The 17,946-nt window shown below is 34.7% G+C and overlaps 6 protein-coding genes across 6 annotated transcripts; 3 read left to right on the forward strand and 3 right to left on the reverse strand.

Annotated features, from left to right (window-relative positions):
- Window positions 1-59: 59 nt before the first annotated feature.
- On the forward strand, window positions 60-1,961 carry SAPINGB_P004779 (uncharacterized protein; the record flags this gene model as incomplete). The annotated part of the gene is made up of 1 exon (XM_031999494.1): window positions 60-1,961. The coding sequence occupies one exon, from the start codon at window positions 60-62 to the stop codon at window positions 1,959-1,961; it is 1,902 nt and encodes a 633-aa protein (XP_031855385.1).
- A 52-nt stretch (window positions 1,962-2,013) lies between these two features.
- On the reverse strand, window positions 2,014-3,021 carry SAPINGB_P004780 (uncharacterized protein; the record flags this gene model as incomplete). Its single annotated transcript, XM_031999495.1, has 1 exon — window positions 2,014-3,021. One exon carries the CDS (start codon window positions 3,019-3,021, stop codon window positions 2,014-2,016), a length of 1,008 nt encoding a protein of 335 aa, XP_031855386.1.
- Window positions 3,022-3,275: 254 nt separating this feature from the next.
- Window positions 3,276-5,140, forward strand: SAPINGB_P004781 (uncharacterized protein; the record flags this gene model as incomplete). The annotated part of the gene is made up of 2 exons (XM_031999496.1): window positions 3,276-3,325; window positions 3,373-5,140. 2 exons carry the CDS (start codon window positions 3,276-3,278, stop codon window positions 5,138-5,140), a joined length of 1,818 nt encoding a protein of 605 aa, XP_031855387.1.
- Window positions 5,141-5,201: 61 nt separating this feature from the next.
- Window positions 5,202-6,915, reverse strand: SAPINGB_P004782 (uncharacterized protein; the record flags this gene model as incomplete). Its single annotated transcript, XM_031999497.1, has 4 exons — window positions 5,202-5,361; window positions 5,409-5,607; window positions 5,674-6,553; window positions 6,604-6,915. The coding sequence occupies 4 exons, from the start codon at window positions 6,913-6,915 to the stop codon at window positions 5,202-5,204; spliced, it is 1,551 nt and encodes a 516-aa protein (XP_031855388.1).
- Window positions 6,916-8,580: 1,665 nt separating this feature from the next.
- On the reverse strand, window positions 8,581-11,171 carry SAPINGB_P004783 (uncharacterized protein; the record flags this gene model as incomplete). The annotated part of the gene is made up of 2 exons (XM_031999498.1): window positions 8,581-9,516; window positions 10,323-11,171. The coding sequence occupies 2 exons, from the start codon at window positions 11,169-11,171 to the stop codon at window positions 8,581-8,583; spliced, it is 1,785 nt and encodes a 594-aa protein (XP_031855389.1).
- Window positions 11,172-11,638: 467 nt separating this feature from the next.
- Window positions 11,639-16,791, forward strand: SAPINGB_P004784 (uncharacterized protein; the record flags this gene model as incomplete). The annotated part of the gene is made up of 3 exons (XM_031999499.1): window positions 11,639-13,056; window positions 13,180-13,313; window positions 14,624-16,791. The coding sequence occupies 3 exons, from the start codon at window positions 11,639-11,641 to the stop codon at window positions 16,789-16,791; spliced, it is 3,720 nt and encodes a 1,239-aa protein (XP_031855390.1).
- Between the last annotated feature and the right edge of the window lie 1,155 nt (window positions 16,792-17,946).

Consider the following 17,946-nt stretch of genomic DNA (forward strand, 5'->3'; position numbering starts at 1 on the left):
CGGAAAAAATGTCGAATATGAAAAGAACCAGAGAAAAACAAAAAGCAACAAATATCTCTATGACAAAATCGCTACGACAGTTGAATTTGTCAAAACTATTTTCAGACAAGTCAACTTTAAACACCAGCTCAATAGACGTTGAAAAAATAAAGACATTTGTTTCTTCTCCAACACATCTTCTTTACGAAAGTGATATTAAGACGTTTATTTCCATCCAGGACAGTCTTTACAGTAATTCGCTGGAGGTTACGACATTACTAACAGAAATGATTTTAAATTCTAATCAATATTCTCTTCCACCATTAGCTAAAACATTTGAAAAAGTCATTACCGATTCTTTTTTAGTTCACCAAATTTCAGCAAAAGAATATGGTACCCTGGTAAATTTGATTTTGACTCGGGCTCTTGAAATTTTCCCTCAAACATTGTATATATCGGAAACCGGAGAGGTTGAAGAGCATTTAGGATTTGAGAATTTAATAATTTTTGAGGATCTTTTAAAATACATTTCAGATGACGATGAAAACTTTACTCGTTCTCAAAATATATTTTTTCAACTCCTGTCTCGATCCGGATCAATCAAGCAGGCTGAAAACGTTTTGGAAAAAATGGTTACATTAGGAGTTTCTTTAACTGATCGTTCTATTGATGAATTTTTTTCGACTTTGGAGCGGTATTTGTTTGCTTCACGAAATGTGTCTCATCTCTCTAGAATTGAATATAATAACTCTGTCAAAGAGATTTTATTTAAATTTAGAAAGTTTCTTCTTTCTCAAAATATCACGCCGTCTATGGCTGATCTTTTATTAGAATTTTCTGCTTACCTTGATGAGTTTTATGGGGTAATGAATATGATTGAAGATTCAAGCCATTGTGATGAAATCCTTTCCAAATGCCAACCAAAAATAATCCAAACTGCTGTTCGATGTTCTATTCCTCATAGTCACTGGGCAGAGCTTGAATCTGAAAGCAGTGGCATTGTTTGTAGCTCTGAAAAGGAAGTATTGAGTATTTCACCGGATAGCCCTATTATTCGAAAAAAATTAATATATACAAAAGCGATGGCAACAATGTTTGGCATTTTGGACCGATTTAAAGATACCAGTGCTGGTCTCACTACTGATGCTTTAGATCAATGTCTCATACTTTCCGCAAGATTGGGCAATTCAGGTGGGATGTATAAAGCTCTTTCTCTTCGACTTCAACAGAACCTTTCGAACAGCTTAATTTCACAAGATATTTTATCAAAACTTTTTGATGCATTTCCTATCAATCAGGGCGGGGTTAATTTTGAGAAGCGTAAATCTTCGTCTTTATGGATTATAAATGATGCAATAATTGCAGATTCAGCACGTGATGAAGCGATTCTATTTCATTTACGTTCCAACATTGACCCTTTTGTTGATTCCAAAGTTTATATCAAGTACTTATCTGCTCTTGGACGCTGTCTCCGAGTTGATTTATTATCACACGAATGGGAGTCTATAATTCTCCCTCCAATGATTAACAACAATGATATTGAACATGCTTATTATCCTGATATTGTGATTTCCTTACTTTCTGCATTTAAAACAGCAAACTCTATTCCAAGTGCCCTTGTTGTACTAGACTCTCTTCTTCAGTCATCTACCCGCTCGATGGCTACTTATAGGCATGCAATTTGCATTTTAGAGAAAGTCCTAACCCATGAAGTCCTTCCTCTTTTTCCCACTTTAAATCATCTCACAAAATGGTTGATTAACAATAGAGACGCTACAAATTGGTCAGACTCTGATGTGAATCAGATATTAAGTGATACGAAATCCATCGCAATTAAACCTTCCGATTTAAGTCTATTGATCACAGATAGTTCTGTTAAGCCTGATGCTGTTGGAAAACTTTTATCTGAACTTGTTTTACAAGTTCGTAGAGGAAAAGATATTGATATGGCGTTAAAACATTTGGATCAAATGTTTAAATAGCCCTTATAGAAAATATTTTTTTTAGCTTCTCTGTATTCATTTTTTAAAATATTTATGCACCTGTACTGGGAGATGGGGGCCTTTCTTCTTTAGGTGGTGATGTAGAATAATGATGTTTCGGCTTTGCCAGCAAAAGGATAAAAAGACCCAATACTATTAACAAAAGAAGTAATATAATCTTACACTTTTGCGTTCTTTTTTGATAATGAGTTGCAGTAACTAGTTCTTTATCGGCTGCTTTAACGTTTGTATGCATAGTTTCAATATTATAATCGATACGGTCTAATATTGTACCTTGGTCAATAACCATTGTCTGTAAATCTTTAAAAATAGCTGAAAGCTCAAGAATTCCTTGAGCAATTTTCATAATTTCACGTTCTCTTTGTTGAGTATCATGTTCCTGCGAAAATTGTTGAGTTTGTGTTAATTGACTTTGGGCAAGGGAATTATCAAATTCATCTTCTTCTTCGGGGAGATACTGGGAATTGGTTGTATTACTATTTGTGTTTTCTGTTGCTGCTTCTGTTCGGAGACTTTTTAAATAGTTGGATTGCATTTTTCGAAACTCAGTAGATGAGGCTTGAACCTTAGACGCCATGCTAATTTTCATATTCTTAGCCATACTTATTTCTGAAGAAGTATTGGCTGATGCATTTGACATTTGATCAAACTTTTTTATTAATGATTGACACTGATGCAATTCTGAAGTCACTTCGTAAGTAAGTTGCTCAATTTCCTTCTCTTCTGCTGCTCTATCATCAAAGCCAGGAAGCGAGTTTTTTTTATATAAAACCTGAAGTTTTGCCATTTTAGTTTTTATCTTAGATAAGAATTCATCGACTTCTTCTGAAACATCAAGCCATGCAGGTGGAAGTGTGTCCATTTCGATTGCAATTGCTTCTGTTGGTCCATCAACTTCGCTATCATTATTATGTGTCATCAAAAACTGTTGTTCCTCAGGAACATCAAAAGCAGATCCTGAAACTCCCGTAGAAAACCTAGGATGATGGGCATAAGACTGACGATAAGAAATATATAAATTTGTACGATCTCTAAACATATTTTCTATTGGTTTTTCAAAAAAGAAAAAAAAAGAGTTTGAAGTACCTATTTTTTAAACACGATATTATGAGGTGGTGGTAATCGGTCCTTTAAAAATATATGATTAACAATTTACGTAATATTTTGGCTAACTTTTTGTTAATTTGTTTTTTTGTTACAGAACTTGAGACAAAAACGATCTAATTTACATCTTGAGACCTTTGACAATTTTTTTCTACCATAATTGAATATTAGTTTCACAACAAGTTTCTAATGCCTACAAGGTTATGGACAGAAATAACGCCTTCTTTAACCCCATGGGTGTAAGTAATTATGAAAATTTATTTAGATTGGTCTAACTTTATTAAAGTCTCGAAGCTATTGAATCCCAGGGATTCAAGAAAATGACACCAGTTCAAGCTTCTGTGATTCCTTTATTTTGTGGCAATAAAGATGTTGTCGTTGAAGCAGTCACAGGATCCGGGAAAACACTAGCTTTTTTAATTCCTGTCATAGAAAGAATACTGAAAATTGAAGAGCCATTAAAACCGGGACAAACTCACTCAGTAATTATTTCTCCAACCAGAGAGTTAGCTCAGCAAATTTATCAAGTTTTAACATCGGTCCTTAAATTTTGTTCTGATGAAAAGTTACCCAATGGCAAAAAAAGACGTCTAGTCAGAGCACAATTAGTGATTGGTGGTGAAAAAACTTCTCACTCCGATGTTCAAGTTTTTATGTCTAGAATACCCAACATTTTAATCGGTACACCTGGACGTTTATTAGAATTATTAAACTCCCCTCAAACAAAATTGGCACAAGTAGATAGTATGGTACTAGATGAAGCAGATAGATTATTGGAATTAGGATTTGACATATCTGTAAAAACTATAATTGGAATGCTTCCTCAACAAAAACGTGCAGGGCTTTTTTCTGCTACTATGAGTGATGCTGTTAATGATATTGCGCAAATTGGTTTAAGAAACCCTTTCAGAATATCTGTAAAAGTGAGTGGTAATGATAGTCAATTAGATCGGCGGGTACCTTTGTCTCTTGGTATTTCATATGCGATTATTACTCCAGATAAAAAGCTTCCGTTACTTTTAGACATGATCCAAAAGGAATCTTTTAAAAAAGTAATAGTATACCTTCCTACTTGCAATGGAGTAAATTATTTTTATCATCTTTTGACATTTCTTTTAAGTGATAACTCTTTAGTTGGGGAAAGCTTGACCCATAAGAATCTTCATTCATTGCATGGAAAGTTAATACCATCAGCACGAAAAAAATCTCTAGAAAAATTCACGTCTTCTGTTTCTAAATCAGTTCTTTTGACCACAGATGTTGCGGCTCGTGGGCTTGATATACCAGATGTGGATTTGGTCATTCAATACGATCCTCCAGCTGATCACAATGTATTTTTGCATAGATCAGGTAGGGCAGGCAGAGCAGGGAAAAAGGGGAATTCGGTTGTATTTCTTAATGAAGGAAATGAAGAAGGATATGTTGATTTTATGTCAGTTAAAATGGTTGATATGCATCAATATAATGTGAATATTGCTAACCTCCCTGATCCATACGCCAATGACAACATAAGAAATTGGATGTTAAAGGATAGAACCCGATTTGATATGGCTGTCAAAGCCTATGTTTCATATGTTAGATTCTATTCAAAGCATACAGCCACTTCAATTTTTCGTTTTTATAATTTTGATTTTATTAAAAACGCTATAGGTTATGGCTTATTCCGACTTCCTGGAATGCCTGAACTTAAGACAATTTCTTCAGAAAGTTTACCGAAAGATGGATGGCTTGGCCCCCCAGTTAATATGGAAGAGTACGCTTATTTAAATGAAAAAAAAGAAAAAGAAAGACAAAAACAACTCAAGGAAAAACAAAAAGAGGAAACCTTAAAAGAAAAAAAGTCAAAAGAAAAGCAAAAGCCAATATGGATCGAAAGAAAAGAAAACGCTGAAAAAAGACGCGAGAAGAGAAAAATCAGGCATGAAGCTAAGCTTCGAAACAACCAAAATGCTACCTCATCTGACGATGAGGCAACAGTTGAAGACTGGAAGGATCTTGTTCGGGAGCGTAAGGGGAAAAAAGCCAAAACAGTTTCTTCTTTTGAAGATTTATAATATTTCATCATTTTTCTGACTTCTGTTTTGAAAATTATAAGTTCAAATATCACAGTACTTCTTACAACTTCCATGTTTGCAGCTTACTCATTACTCCATCAAAAGCAACCAAGTTATCTAGTAAAGAATATTGATGGGTAATAAGTTTTACCACTTCTTGGCTTCCTATACCACCCATCAGAGCTGCTAAATTATGTAGTTCATAAGATCCAGCACGAGCACTGTAAAATTTGTTAGCAAAAATAATGAGAGGGATGGGGGGACTTACATTTCCTCAATGACTTTATGAGTATCAGGATAGACATCATTGATACCATACTTTTTTGAAACCTCCTTAGCAATTTCCTTTGCTACTTCAATGTCTTCTTCAACATTATCAGCACGCCCGAGATGCCTCCGTTTCCTTTCATAAAAATATTTAGAAGTTTCTATAGCTAAAAACACATGAAATTGTTCATGCTCTATTCCTAAATTTTCTTGAATCATGTTAATATATTTTAAATTGTTTTGTCTGTTTAAATTAAAAGGCATACCAATAATTCTAGGAGTTTTGTGAATTTCTTCGAGAGAAGAGCCCCTAATTACCTTTATATTTTTAGAATTTTTGCAAAAAGTTTCAATTTCTTGAGGCAGTATGCTATCAATACTGCGATTGAGCTGTGTCAGTTTAGAATGAAGAATTTCGGTAAAAAAGTCAATATCTGTTTTCGCCTTTTCTCTGTATATTTCCTGCATCCGAATGAAACCCTCTGTATCAGCTGTCATATCGGGTAAAACTCCTGTCAAAGGCAAGCATCCACCAGATTCGGGGCGCTCAATAAATTCCTTTAAAGTAGACACGAGAATCCAAAAGTTAGAAGAATTAAAATCTAGATTCGTTTTGGGGTCATTAAGAATTGTTTGAAGGTTGTCTGGTATTGTAGATGGGGAAAATAAATGTCCTGCTGCAGCTATTGCTTCATCAAAATTAATGTGATCTGAACTTTTTCTAAAAGATAGAATAACCGCCTTGAAATCTTTTAATTCCCGTTTTGTTGGTGGCAATCCTGAATGCGATTCTTTCCATGAATTCAAAAATTTTAATAGTATAACGATATATGGAACATGTGCAAGGTCAACATCATCTAAAACATCAAGGTCATAATGGTCAACAAACTCAAGCAAAGCAGGCCATGGTTTATTGAGACGAAGATCCACAAGAGATGCTGGGTGCGTTTCAATAATTGTATGCTCCTTAACCACAATTAGCATGTATGCATAAAAACTCATAGATTCAAGGACTATCAATGGAATATTTAGGGGGAAAAGAATTGCTGAAAGTTGAGCTGAAAATGATGGATCATTACCCGATGTTACAACCACATTAAAATTTTTCCAAAATGAAAGTGGATAGTTTAATAAAGATTTGACATCCTATATGTTTTTTAGTAAAATTTCAAAATCGTCAAAAAGTCAATACATACCTTATTGATGTAATTACCCGACACATCTTCATTTAGTTCATTAAGAAATTCTTTTACTTCCTGAGCTTTAGGTTTGCCCAAGCTATCAGATCCTACAAAAAAATTTGCTGAAATATCTTCTTCAGTTACATTTCCTCCATCTATAATTGTGAACTCCCCAATATTTGGTAAAATTAAATCCTTTAATAGCTCAGAGCCTACAGGTGTAGCACCAACAAGAGCTATATGCGACTTTTCCAATAATCTCTGTCCAATTGGACCCCATAATCTCAGTTGACGATCAAATTTGATATCTTTTTCCGAAGGTGTCATTATGTATCGCTGATTAAAAGCTCTTCGTAAGTAAGGACTTTAATTAGGAGTTTAATCAAGAGGATTTAATTTATCAAGCCGGGTAAGTTCATAATTAACTGTTTTTATCTAATTCTTGTCTTGGTACAATGTATGAATAAATTAATTCGTTACTTCTGTATTATTTACCAGGTAACCTTTTCTTATCATTTTTGTTACCGATTATTTGTAAGCTTATCTGATTTTGCTGATAAGGATTATTTGTTCATGCAATTGGAGTTTTTATCCTGTTATTTATAAAAATTTAAAAAAAAATAAAATTTAAAACATTTCAATACTTTCAGCAATCTTCAAAAAAATGATAAAGCTATCAACAAATGGGAAAATATTTTTGGCATTTTGGATTTTTGGGCTTGTGAATAATGTTATATACGTTGTAAATCTTTCTGCTGCTATTGATGTTGTTGGGGTTTTAATCCCTAAATCAACTGTTTTACTTGCAGATGTTGTTCCTTCTTTTCTAATAAAGCTGACTGGTCCCTTTTTTGTTCATATTATCCCTTACAATATTAGAATATCGATATTAGTTGTCCTAAGTTTTATCGGTATGATGATAGTTGCCCTAAGCGATAGTGTTTCTTTTAAACTTTTTGGAATAGTTATCGCCTCTCTTTCCTCAGGCTTAGGTGAATTATCATTCCTACAACTCACGCACTTTTTTGGAGAAATTTCTATATCAGGGTTCAGTTCCGGCACTGGTGGTGCCGGTCTTGTTGGAAGTTTTTGTTATTTACTATTTTCAACTTGGTTGAAATTGTCCATTAGAACTTCTTTATTAATTTTCAGCATTGTTCCAGCCTTTTTTTGGATCTCTTTTTACTATATTTTACCAGCTTCTACTTTGGGAGTAAAATCTGCGAATGAACTTCAAGGATACAACAAAATAGATGATGAGGAACAAAGTTCATCGATTTTAGTTTCTCAAGAGATAGAAATACCCAGAGAAAGAGACATACCTAAAATTGATTCAATATCAGTTACATTAAATAGGTTGAAACCTCTTGTTATTCCATATATGATACCTCTTTTTCTTGTATATATTTCAGAATATATAATTAACCAAGGCATATCGCCCACAATTTTGTTTCCAATTGAAGATATGCCTTTTAGCAAATATCGGGACGCATATGTTACATATGGTACACTTTATCAGCGTATGTTACTTTGTATTTTCGTTTAAGTTTGAACTAATTCTGTCTTTAGTTGGAGTTTTTATTTCTCGATCTTCTTCTTCGTTTATCAGAATTCAAAAAATTTACATTCCCTCATTATTACAAGCACTTAACCTGGTACTATTTATTTATCAATCATTATACGTTTTTATCCCAAATGTTTATATAATTATGATCCTTGTTTTTTATGAAGGATTACTTGGGGGTGCATCTTACGTTAATACTTTTATGAAAGTTTCGGAAGAAGTTATTTTAAGTGAAAGAGAATTTGCTATGGGTGCCGTTGGGCTGAGTGATTCAGCTGGTGTTGTTTGTGCTGGACTAATATCTTTACATTTAGAAAAAGCATTATGCAACTATCAAAAGTCAACAGGCCGACCATTCTGCGAGCTCCCGTAATAAGATGAATAGTTTAATTATTAATAGAATTTTTATTTTAATTCTTTTTTTGCTTTTAGAATTTTTTTTTGGATTGACTAGAAACATATTCCGGTTCATCAGGTGGAATAAAATCTTTGGCTTTTTCATTATCCTTTTCTTTCTTAGCCAGCAAGCTTTTCTCTTTCTTTTCCGACATTTTCCGTTTCTGTTTTTCGGCCTGACTCATAAAATATTCACCAGACTCAATTTCGAGATCCACCTTTCTAAGTTGTGGAGCGGGAGGAAATGGTGTATAAGGTTTCTTTTCTTTAACGTTTTTGGGTTTCTTTCTTGCAACGTTACGTTTTTTAAACTGGGGAAGAAAACGACTCCAATCTTCATTCGCCAGCTCTGGTTTTTGAGCAAGCTTTCGTTTAATCATCAACTCTTTAATATGGTATATGGGATGAACATTTTTCATGCAGTCTTCCACAATTCTTCGAACCTCCTTTAACCCTTTAAATGGTCCCATTGCTGCGACAGTATTACCTTGAACTAAAATATAACATTGTGTCAAAAGTTCTAATGCTTTGAGTGTACTTCCATCAGGGCCCAAAAGCCTCTGTCTTCTTTTTGCAAATCGATCTTTATTAGAAACAAAACCACTAATTTTAATGACGTCACAAGCAATATCGTCTTCTAAAATTTTTTTGGCTTGCTCAAAAGGCACACTTCTTGCTAATAATTTAATAAGATCTCTTGCACTTAAAATAGCTGATGGATCGTAAGTTTTTCTAGTAGTTTTAACAGTCATGGATCCTTCGAGTAAGTCTAGCTCACCCAAAATACCAATCTTTTCTAATTCTTTGGATACTTCTGGCCAAATAGTCTGAATATAATTTTCACGATATTTGGGAAATAATGTGACAAAACTACTTTCTTCAGCAAAGGTGCCACCTTTATTATCTTCCGGTCCAAACGAATCTATTTTCCATTTATCCACACTTCCGTCATCCCAGGGCTTGTCTTTCTTATGATTTGAAGGCATGTTAAAATTTTTTTTGAATTTGAATCAATTGTAGAAAGGGAGAAAAAAAATTTTAAGCTGTCAGAAGAAAAAAAAAAAAAATTTGTAAGCATAAAATGTACCCTAACCCATGTACCAATTTTATACAAATGGTAATTAGTCCTTTTTCTAGTTCCTTGAAAAAAAAAATTTTTCACCCTAAAGATTCTCTCAAAAATTCAAAAAAAAAAAATGCCAGAAGATATCCTAGCAAAACCTCAGATAAACAAATATTCGTTGAAAAAAAAGTCAAATAGAAACACAAATAAGCCTTTAAAAGGTGTCAGCAAGAAACCGCTCAATAAGACGAATAGAAAATCCCAACAATATAAAGATAAAGCTGTTCAACTAGCTCTAGATGACTCAGCCATAACCCGTGATATTTTCAATGAAATTAATTTAAAAAAAACCAAACAGAATAAAACTTTAACAGTTAAACAAGCCTCCAATTTAAATCGTGAAATAAACACTGACTTACTAAGTAAAATTGATACAATTAACTTGTAAATAGATGTTTAATTCACTTCCAAACCACCTTTCTTGATCCATTGTCTGTTTAATCCGCTACACCTTAGGGCTCTTATTATATTGTCAATTTTTTTCTGATTTTGATCGTTAGAGTGTATGGACGATAAAATGCTTGCACACTGATAAAGCCGTATCGCTGTTTCATTTAAATCACTCTCTTCCTTTAAAATCATTTCTTCTAATCTGTCACAAATGGGTATTATAACCCAGTCCCGAAACGCAATTAGAGTCATCCTTCTTACACTCATATTTTCAGGGCTTTCTGGTATCGTGCTCCAATATTCCTTTGCCACTTGATGAGACAGTATATTGCCTGAACCTTCAAATTCTAACTGTAGAGGCAAAAATATTGCCTCCCAGTATGGCAATACCTGCGAAAAGAAAAACAGCCAAAGTTCAACTAATCGATACAATAACTTTGTAGTTACTTTTTGTAAAGAATAGTCAAGTTTTTGCATTCCCATTTTAGTCAAATCTTTAAATTCATTTAAAATTTCTGTAGCCCTTTTTCCTTGTTGAATTCTCGAGTTTACGTGCATCGATACAAGATCATTTAAATCTTCTACTGGAACACGCAAGCCTTCTCCTTGATATAACTGAAGTACTTTAGATTTTAAAAGTGACCATGATTCATCTGCAATATAGTCACGTTCATCTTTAGGAGCCAAATTCCTTAACTCCAACGCAGAGAGACTTTTATTTATACCACCTGGGCTTGATGGGTGAAAAGAATAAATACTTCCCTGCTCAGAAATTAATTTCGAGTTGGATGAACTTGACGACAAAACAGTTCCTCCATGGCCATTCTTCCCGGATCTAAAAGACAGATGATAATGGTTCTTGTGCTTCTCTCCTTCTCGTGTTGCTGTGGACATTGGAGCCAAAGCATTTTGAGATGCGATCGATGCGATACGCTCCAGCTCTTTTGAAGGTCTAGTTAACGGAGAACGCTCAGATAAAGATGGTCTTCCAGGTAAAGGGCCTATTGTTTGAATTGTAAGATCCGTTTTCTTCTTCTGTGATGAATTAGAAGAAGATTTAAATTGAGAATTATTAGAAGATTTGTGAGGAATTGCTGCTTGTAAAAACATTTTTGAAGGTATTAATATTGTTGTCTTAATGCGTTAAATCATAATGCTGAATAAGAAGTGGGTTCTAAAAAGTTATATTTTACCAAATTTCACTCAATGTTAGCTAAATCATATTTGTACTACTTTGTTCCCTCTACTCCTACCCTCCCATTTCATCCTTTTTTTTTCTTAGTAAGTAACAAACATGACTTTCAAATCAAATCACCTTCATGGTAAATGTCCCCCCATTTAAGAACATGACTTTGTTAAATCGATGGCTTAGTATAATCACGGTTTTATGCTTACAATTAGCAGCACTCTTTTACTTTGGACTAGGATTTTTTCCTAAAAAACTTATTATACCTGGTCAGGCGTCGTTTCTTCCTGACCCATCAAATGAGTTCCCTTCCCCATCTCCTTTTAATAAACTTATATTTGTTGTAATCGATGCATTTAGAAGCGACTTTGCGTTTTCAACTTCTTCTCATATGCCTTTTATTCATAAATCTATTAATGAAGGTTATGCTTTAGGATATACGGCCTTTTCTACTCCACCTACTGTAACTCTTCCAAGATTGAAAGGATTAACTACTGGTTCCACACCTAACTTTTTGGACGCAGTTTTAAATATTGCAGAGGAAGATACTTCATCTACACTTTTAGGACAAGATAATTGGGTATGGCAATTACACTCTTTAGGAAAAAAAATTCATATGTTTGGAGATGATACATGGATTAAGTTATTTCCTGGTTTTTTTTCAGAAGTTGATGGAACGGCTAGTTTTTTTGTTTCTGATTTTACGGAGGTAGATAATAATGTCACTCGCCATATAGATGATCAAATTTCAAAAATTAATGAATGGGATGTTTTAATTCTTCATTACTTGGGTTTAGATCATATAGGCCATAAAGGTGGACCAGAAAGCGTCTTTATGCCAAATAAACAAGAGGAAATGGATCAAATAATAAAAAAGCTTTTTAGCTCTATGGGTGAAGAAACTCTACTTGTTGTCGTCGGTGACCATGGAATGAATGAAGTTGGAAATCACGGTGGATCTTCAGCAGGTGAGACTTCAGCTGCCACAATATTTTTTTCAAAAAAAATCAAGAAGTTACCCAAAGATAGTTTAAATACCCAGACAGCACCTTTACCAATTTCATCTGATTTCACATATTTTAGAAAAATATCCCAATCTGATATTGTTCCTACACTTTCAGGTTTACTTAATTTTCCGATCCCCATAAACTCGCTAGGTGTATTTTTAAAAGAGTTCTTACCATTATGGTCGCCCCATGATAGAGATCGAGTTATTTTTCAAAATGTTTTACAAATTTCTAATATTTTAAACTCTACTTATCCTGGATTTATGACTATTGATGCCGATGATTCAATGTTTTGTCAATCTCAAATCGATTTTAATGACGTTTCTGAGCTTGAGATTTTAAAATGCATGTGGTGGAAGATAAATGAATCAGTAAATTTTAATGATAACAAGTTAGCGTTTGAATACTTGGAACGTTCGCAGAATTTTCTCTCACAAGCCTCAAGCAATTATAAAACCAACGAGATGAGCATAGGACTTGTTTTAGCAGGACTTTCATTTTTAATATCTATATCATCTTCATGGAAATTGTTAAGGTCTGTTCCTTTGATTCGATTTATTCTGCTAATGATTACTATTCTTTACTCATTGTCTATGTTTGGTAGTAGTCTAGTTGAAGAAGAACACCATCTTTGGTATTGGGGTGCCACTGGATGGATCTCTTGGTTATACATTCTCACAACTCGAAAAAAATTTACAGATGGCTTTGATTGGGTTATAGGCCTGATCATTGTTCGCGTAATAAGAAGTTGGAATCAAACTGGTCAAAAACATGCTGGTGAACCTGATATTGCTTCTTTTTTGTCTAAACCCGAAAATGCGGCTGGCCTTTGGTTTCTAATAATTTTGTACTATGGGTCTTTATTTGAACGAATTTGGAGAGGAACTTTTAAAAATATTAATCAAATTGCTGGATTTTTTTTCAGCTTCATTACAATAGCTTCTTCTATTTCATTCAAAGTTAACATGGCATGCCTTTCTGGAGATACTGTCCCCACTTTAATTCGCAAAGTAGGGGCATTCGATTCTTCTATTATCGATGATCCTTCAAAACTGATTAGTTATGCTAGGTTAAGTTTTGTCATTATAGGGATTGGAATGCTTTATGAGTTATCAAATGTGATTTTATGCGAACCTCGTCATAGACAATCTCAAAAACCATTAACTAATATGACTACATTTCTTGAAGCATTAATAGCGATGCAAACAAGAACAAAAAACATTCCTTTATTTATATTTTTCCATATGCTGAGAACATACTTAGTTAAGGCAGCTAACAAAAATTTTGTTTTTCGTTCTACAAAAGATCTTGATAATGATAATGAAGAAAGATTCAGTGTGAGAATAATTTCAATTTTATCAATAACTATTCTTATATTTCAACACATGTCATTTTTTGCAATGGGTAATTCAAATTCATTAGCCTCTATCGATTTATCTAATTCTTACAATGGTCTTTCGACATACAATATAATAATTGTTGGATTGTTGACTTTTATTGGAAATTGGGCCGGCCCATTGTATTGGTCTGCTACTGGATTGTCAATACTTCTTGAAGATGATATAAGACCAGAAATTATTAAGGCTCATTTAAAATTCCGACGACAAGAATTTGAAAGATCCAATGAGACTGAAAAAAATATTAAAATTGATGGAAAAAAGCTAGAAAATCTAATTTCGCTAGTTGGTCAAGATGTTGTGACATTGAGGATTGTTCTTAGTCAAGTTTTTTTCTCAGGGTTTTTATTTGGCATTTTGGGTGCCTGTGTTGTTTTAAAAGACCATTTATTCATATGGACCGTTTTTTCGCCTAAATTATTATATGCAGCAGCTTGGATCATTTTACAGCATTGTGTATTAGATGTATTTACATGTACTTGCTTTGCTTTACTGTCTTAATTAATGCGATTAGTTAAAAATGTTAAAACTGATATTTTCAGTTAGACTGTAATAAATAGTAAATTGTATTAAACCAAATTTGAGGTTAATTTAATTATATTTTTTCTTTCCCAATTGATATTAACATTAGAGTAATAATGACTAGTCAAATACCTGTACTTGAGTAGTTTTATGACCTGTTTGCTGTTAATAGCAACATTAATGAAAAAAATTAGCTAAGCTTTTGCTTACTAACAATCAACTTACTCGATATCTAAAAGTTATGTTACCAGAACAACATATTTTGAGTTTTGGAGAGGCTCAATTTAATTACGTCAGTTATAAAACTCAGCCTCCATCTAGTTTTAAATATACAACTGAATATATACAGTCATAATTTCGTTTATATATATTTTTTAAATAATTCCGAAAAGAATAAACATATATATTTTTATATTTTATCATTATTCACATTGAGTTATTCATCATTAGAAAGTGGATCATCTTTTGATTCTTACGTTATGGTTTCATCAAAGGGTAGTCCATCAACTTCCCAGGTTCAGCTTCTTTTTTCCAAGTCTAAAGTATATGTACATCCATCTAAATCCGCCAAAGACAATATATCGGGGTTTTTGGCATTAGTGAGACCTCATAATGCAGAAGACAGAGACATTTTATTAGCTTGGATTCCTGAAGACTTATTAAAAAAAACAGAAGATTACAATTCTTATGTTAAAGTTGATTTAGATCCTGATAGTCAAACAGTTAGCACTACTGATATTTCTCTTTCCTCTCCTACGTCATCAAATTCTTCCCATTCATCGACTACGTCCGTTTTTGTATCTCGACCAATTTCATCATCGTTAACATCTTATGCGTTTTCAATACCTCTTAGAGACGTTTACTCTATTCAAATACGATTACCCTCTTTGGGGTGGTGGTGGGGCTCAGTCGTAATTCACACCCGTGATGGAGAAACTCCACCCGCATTATTTTTTCATGACTCAGAATGCCAATCTACTGTGCTTATTCAACAAAAAATGAACAAAAATTTTGACCCTTTTGCCGATGGTGACATATTTTGGGGAGGCGATCAATTTCTAAAAGTTTTAGATCAGTATTGTACTTTGGAAAAATCTACCTTAGAAACATCAATATATCTAGTTAATCCTGAGCCTGAAGATCGACGTTCTTTCAGTCCTAAAAATGCAAAAGTTACCGATGCCAAAGAAAGCTCTTTTGCTAAAGTTTTAAATGACGCAAAATGGACAATTCTTTCTAAACTTGCTCAAGTGACTAAAATATCTCGAAAAGCTGCTCAAAATGTCATTGATAACTCCCCTCCTTCTGTGAGGAATTTATTAAATCAACCTGAAGTTAAGAAAATTGGTGACGATTTTGATTCGGCTCGCGTATACCTTGCTAAATGGGCTATGGGTATTGCAGAGGAAGCTGAAAAGTCGCGCAAAAAAATTGTCTGGAATGAAGGATATCAAGATATATTAAAATCTTCTGTTGGTGGATTTGAAGTTCTCTCTGTTGATTTTGAGGTGGAAAGAAGAAATGAAGTCGGAAAAGCCGAATGGGATGCCTTTTTTGATCACAGTGGTCGATTATCAATTACTGTTGATGAGGTCAAAGAAAGAATTTTTCATGGAGGTGTCGCCCCTGCAATTAGAGATAAAGTGTGGTTATTTTTACTAAACGTGTTTCCTTGGGACAGTGATTCTGAGGAACGAAAATCTATTATTTCGGAAAAAAGAAATGAATATTATCGCTACAAACGCAAGTGGTGGGAAGATACCGATAAACAACAAAATGACGAGTTTTGGAAAGATCAAAAATCACGTATCGAAAAAGATGTTCATCGGACTGATAGAAATATATCTCTTTTTATTGATTCTGATACTCCTCATCCTGATCCAGAGAGTCGATTTGCTGAAATTGGAACTAACTTACATCTTGAGCAACTCAAAGACATGCTTATTACTTATAATGAATACAATACTAATTTGGGGTATGTCCAGGGAATGTCAGATCTTCTTGCCCCTCTATATGTTGTTTTTCAAGATGATGCTATTTCCTTTTGGGCTTTTTGCAACTTCATGGACCGAATGGAGAGAAACTTTTTAAGAGACCAAAGTGGTATGCGTCAACAATTGCTTACTCTTGATCAACTTGTGCAGTTTATGCTGCCTGATTTATATAAACATTTGGAAAAGGCAGATTCTACCAATTTTTTCTTTTTTTTCCGAATGCTGTTAGTTTGGTTTAAAAGAGAGTTTGAATGGGATGATGTTCTTAGACTTTGGGAAATATTATGGACTGATTACCTTTCTTCTCAATTTGTTCTTTTTGTGGCATTAGCTATTTTGGACAAACATAAGGAAGTTATTATGCAACATTTGACACAATTTGACGAAATTCTCAAATATATGAATGAACTTTCCATGAATATATCGCTTGAAGACACGTTAACTAGAGCTGAAATTCTTTTCAAAAAATTTCTGAGAACAATTGAAATGGTGGATAGAAAACAAGAGTTAGAAGGTGTGGATGAAAATGACCCTAAAATTTCCGAGGAATTGCGAGCACTTTTGTCAAGAAAAATTATTATTGTCCATGAAACTGAACGACCACCTGATGCCACTGGAGGCTGAAAATTCAACTGTACCTTTACTATGAAGCAAGTCAATACTAAAAAAACTCTACAATATTCTAACAGCTGGATTCTGTTAGTGGAAATAGTAGTGATAGTTTAATCGGCACGTTTATGTATTTAAATAAAGTCAAATTCAATTCAAATTTTTTCTAATTTATACCTACAATCTTAGAAACTTTTATAGTTAAAATATGCGTAAATTTATATGTTGTCACTAATATTATAAATGATTTTACAACTAATATATTATAAATAATAATACCTAATTAATTTTTTAGGTTAACAAAAGGGGGCAAAGGGGGGCAAAGGGGGGCAAAGGGGGGCAAAGGGGGGGCAAAGGGGGGCAAACAAGGGGGGCAAAGGGGGGCAAAGGGGGGGCAAAGGGGGGGGCAAAAGGGGGGCAAAGGGGGACAAGGGGGACAAAGGGGGAGACAGAAAGGGGGGACAAAGGGGAGACAAGGGGGGGGAACAAAGGGGAGACAAAAGGGGGAGACAAAGGGGGAGACAAGGGGGAGACAAAGGGGGACAAAGGGGGACAAAAGGGGGAGACAAAGGGGGACAAAAGACAAAGGGGGGACAAAGGGGACACAAAGGGGGGACAAAGGGGGGACAAAAAGGGGGGAGACAAAGGGGGGGAGACAAAGGGGAGACAAAGGGGGGACAAAAGGGGGACAAAAGGGGAGACAAAAGGGGAGACAAAGGGGGGACAAAGGGGGAGACAAAAGGGGGACAAAAGGGGAGACAAAAGGGGAGACAAAAGGAGGGGGAGACAAAGGGGGGGGACAAAGGGGAGACAAAGGGGGAGACAAAAGGGGAGAAAAAAGGGGAACAAAAGGGGAGACAAAAGGGGAGACAAAGGGGGGAGACAAAAGGGGGAATAAAGGGGGACAAAAAAGGGGGACAAAAAGGGGGAGACAAAGGGGGGGGGGGGAGACAAAGGGGGGGACAAAGGGGGGGGAGACAAAAGGGGGGGAACAAAGGGGACAACAAAGGGGGGGGACAAAGGGGGGAGACAAAGGGGAGACAAAAGGAGAAAAGGGGGGAGACAAAGGGGGGAGACAAAGGGGAGACAAAGGGGAGACAAAAGGGGGGACAAAAGGGGAGACAAAGGGGAGACAAAGGGGAGACAAAGGGGGGGAGACAAAGGGGAGAC

The sequence above is a fragment of the Magnusiomyces paraingens genome (assembly GCF_902498895.1).
Source record: "Magnusiomyces paraingens strain CBS 517.90 genome assembly, contig: contig3, whole genome shotgun sequence".
NCBI lineage: Eukaryota > Fungi > Ascomycota > Dipodascomycetes > Dipodascales > Dipodascaceae > Magnusiomyces > Magnusiomyces paraingens.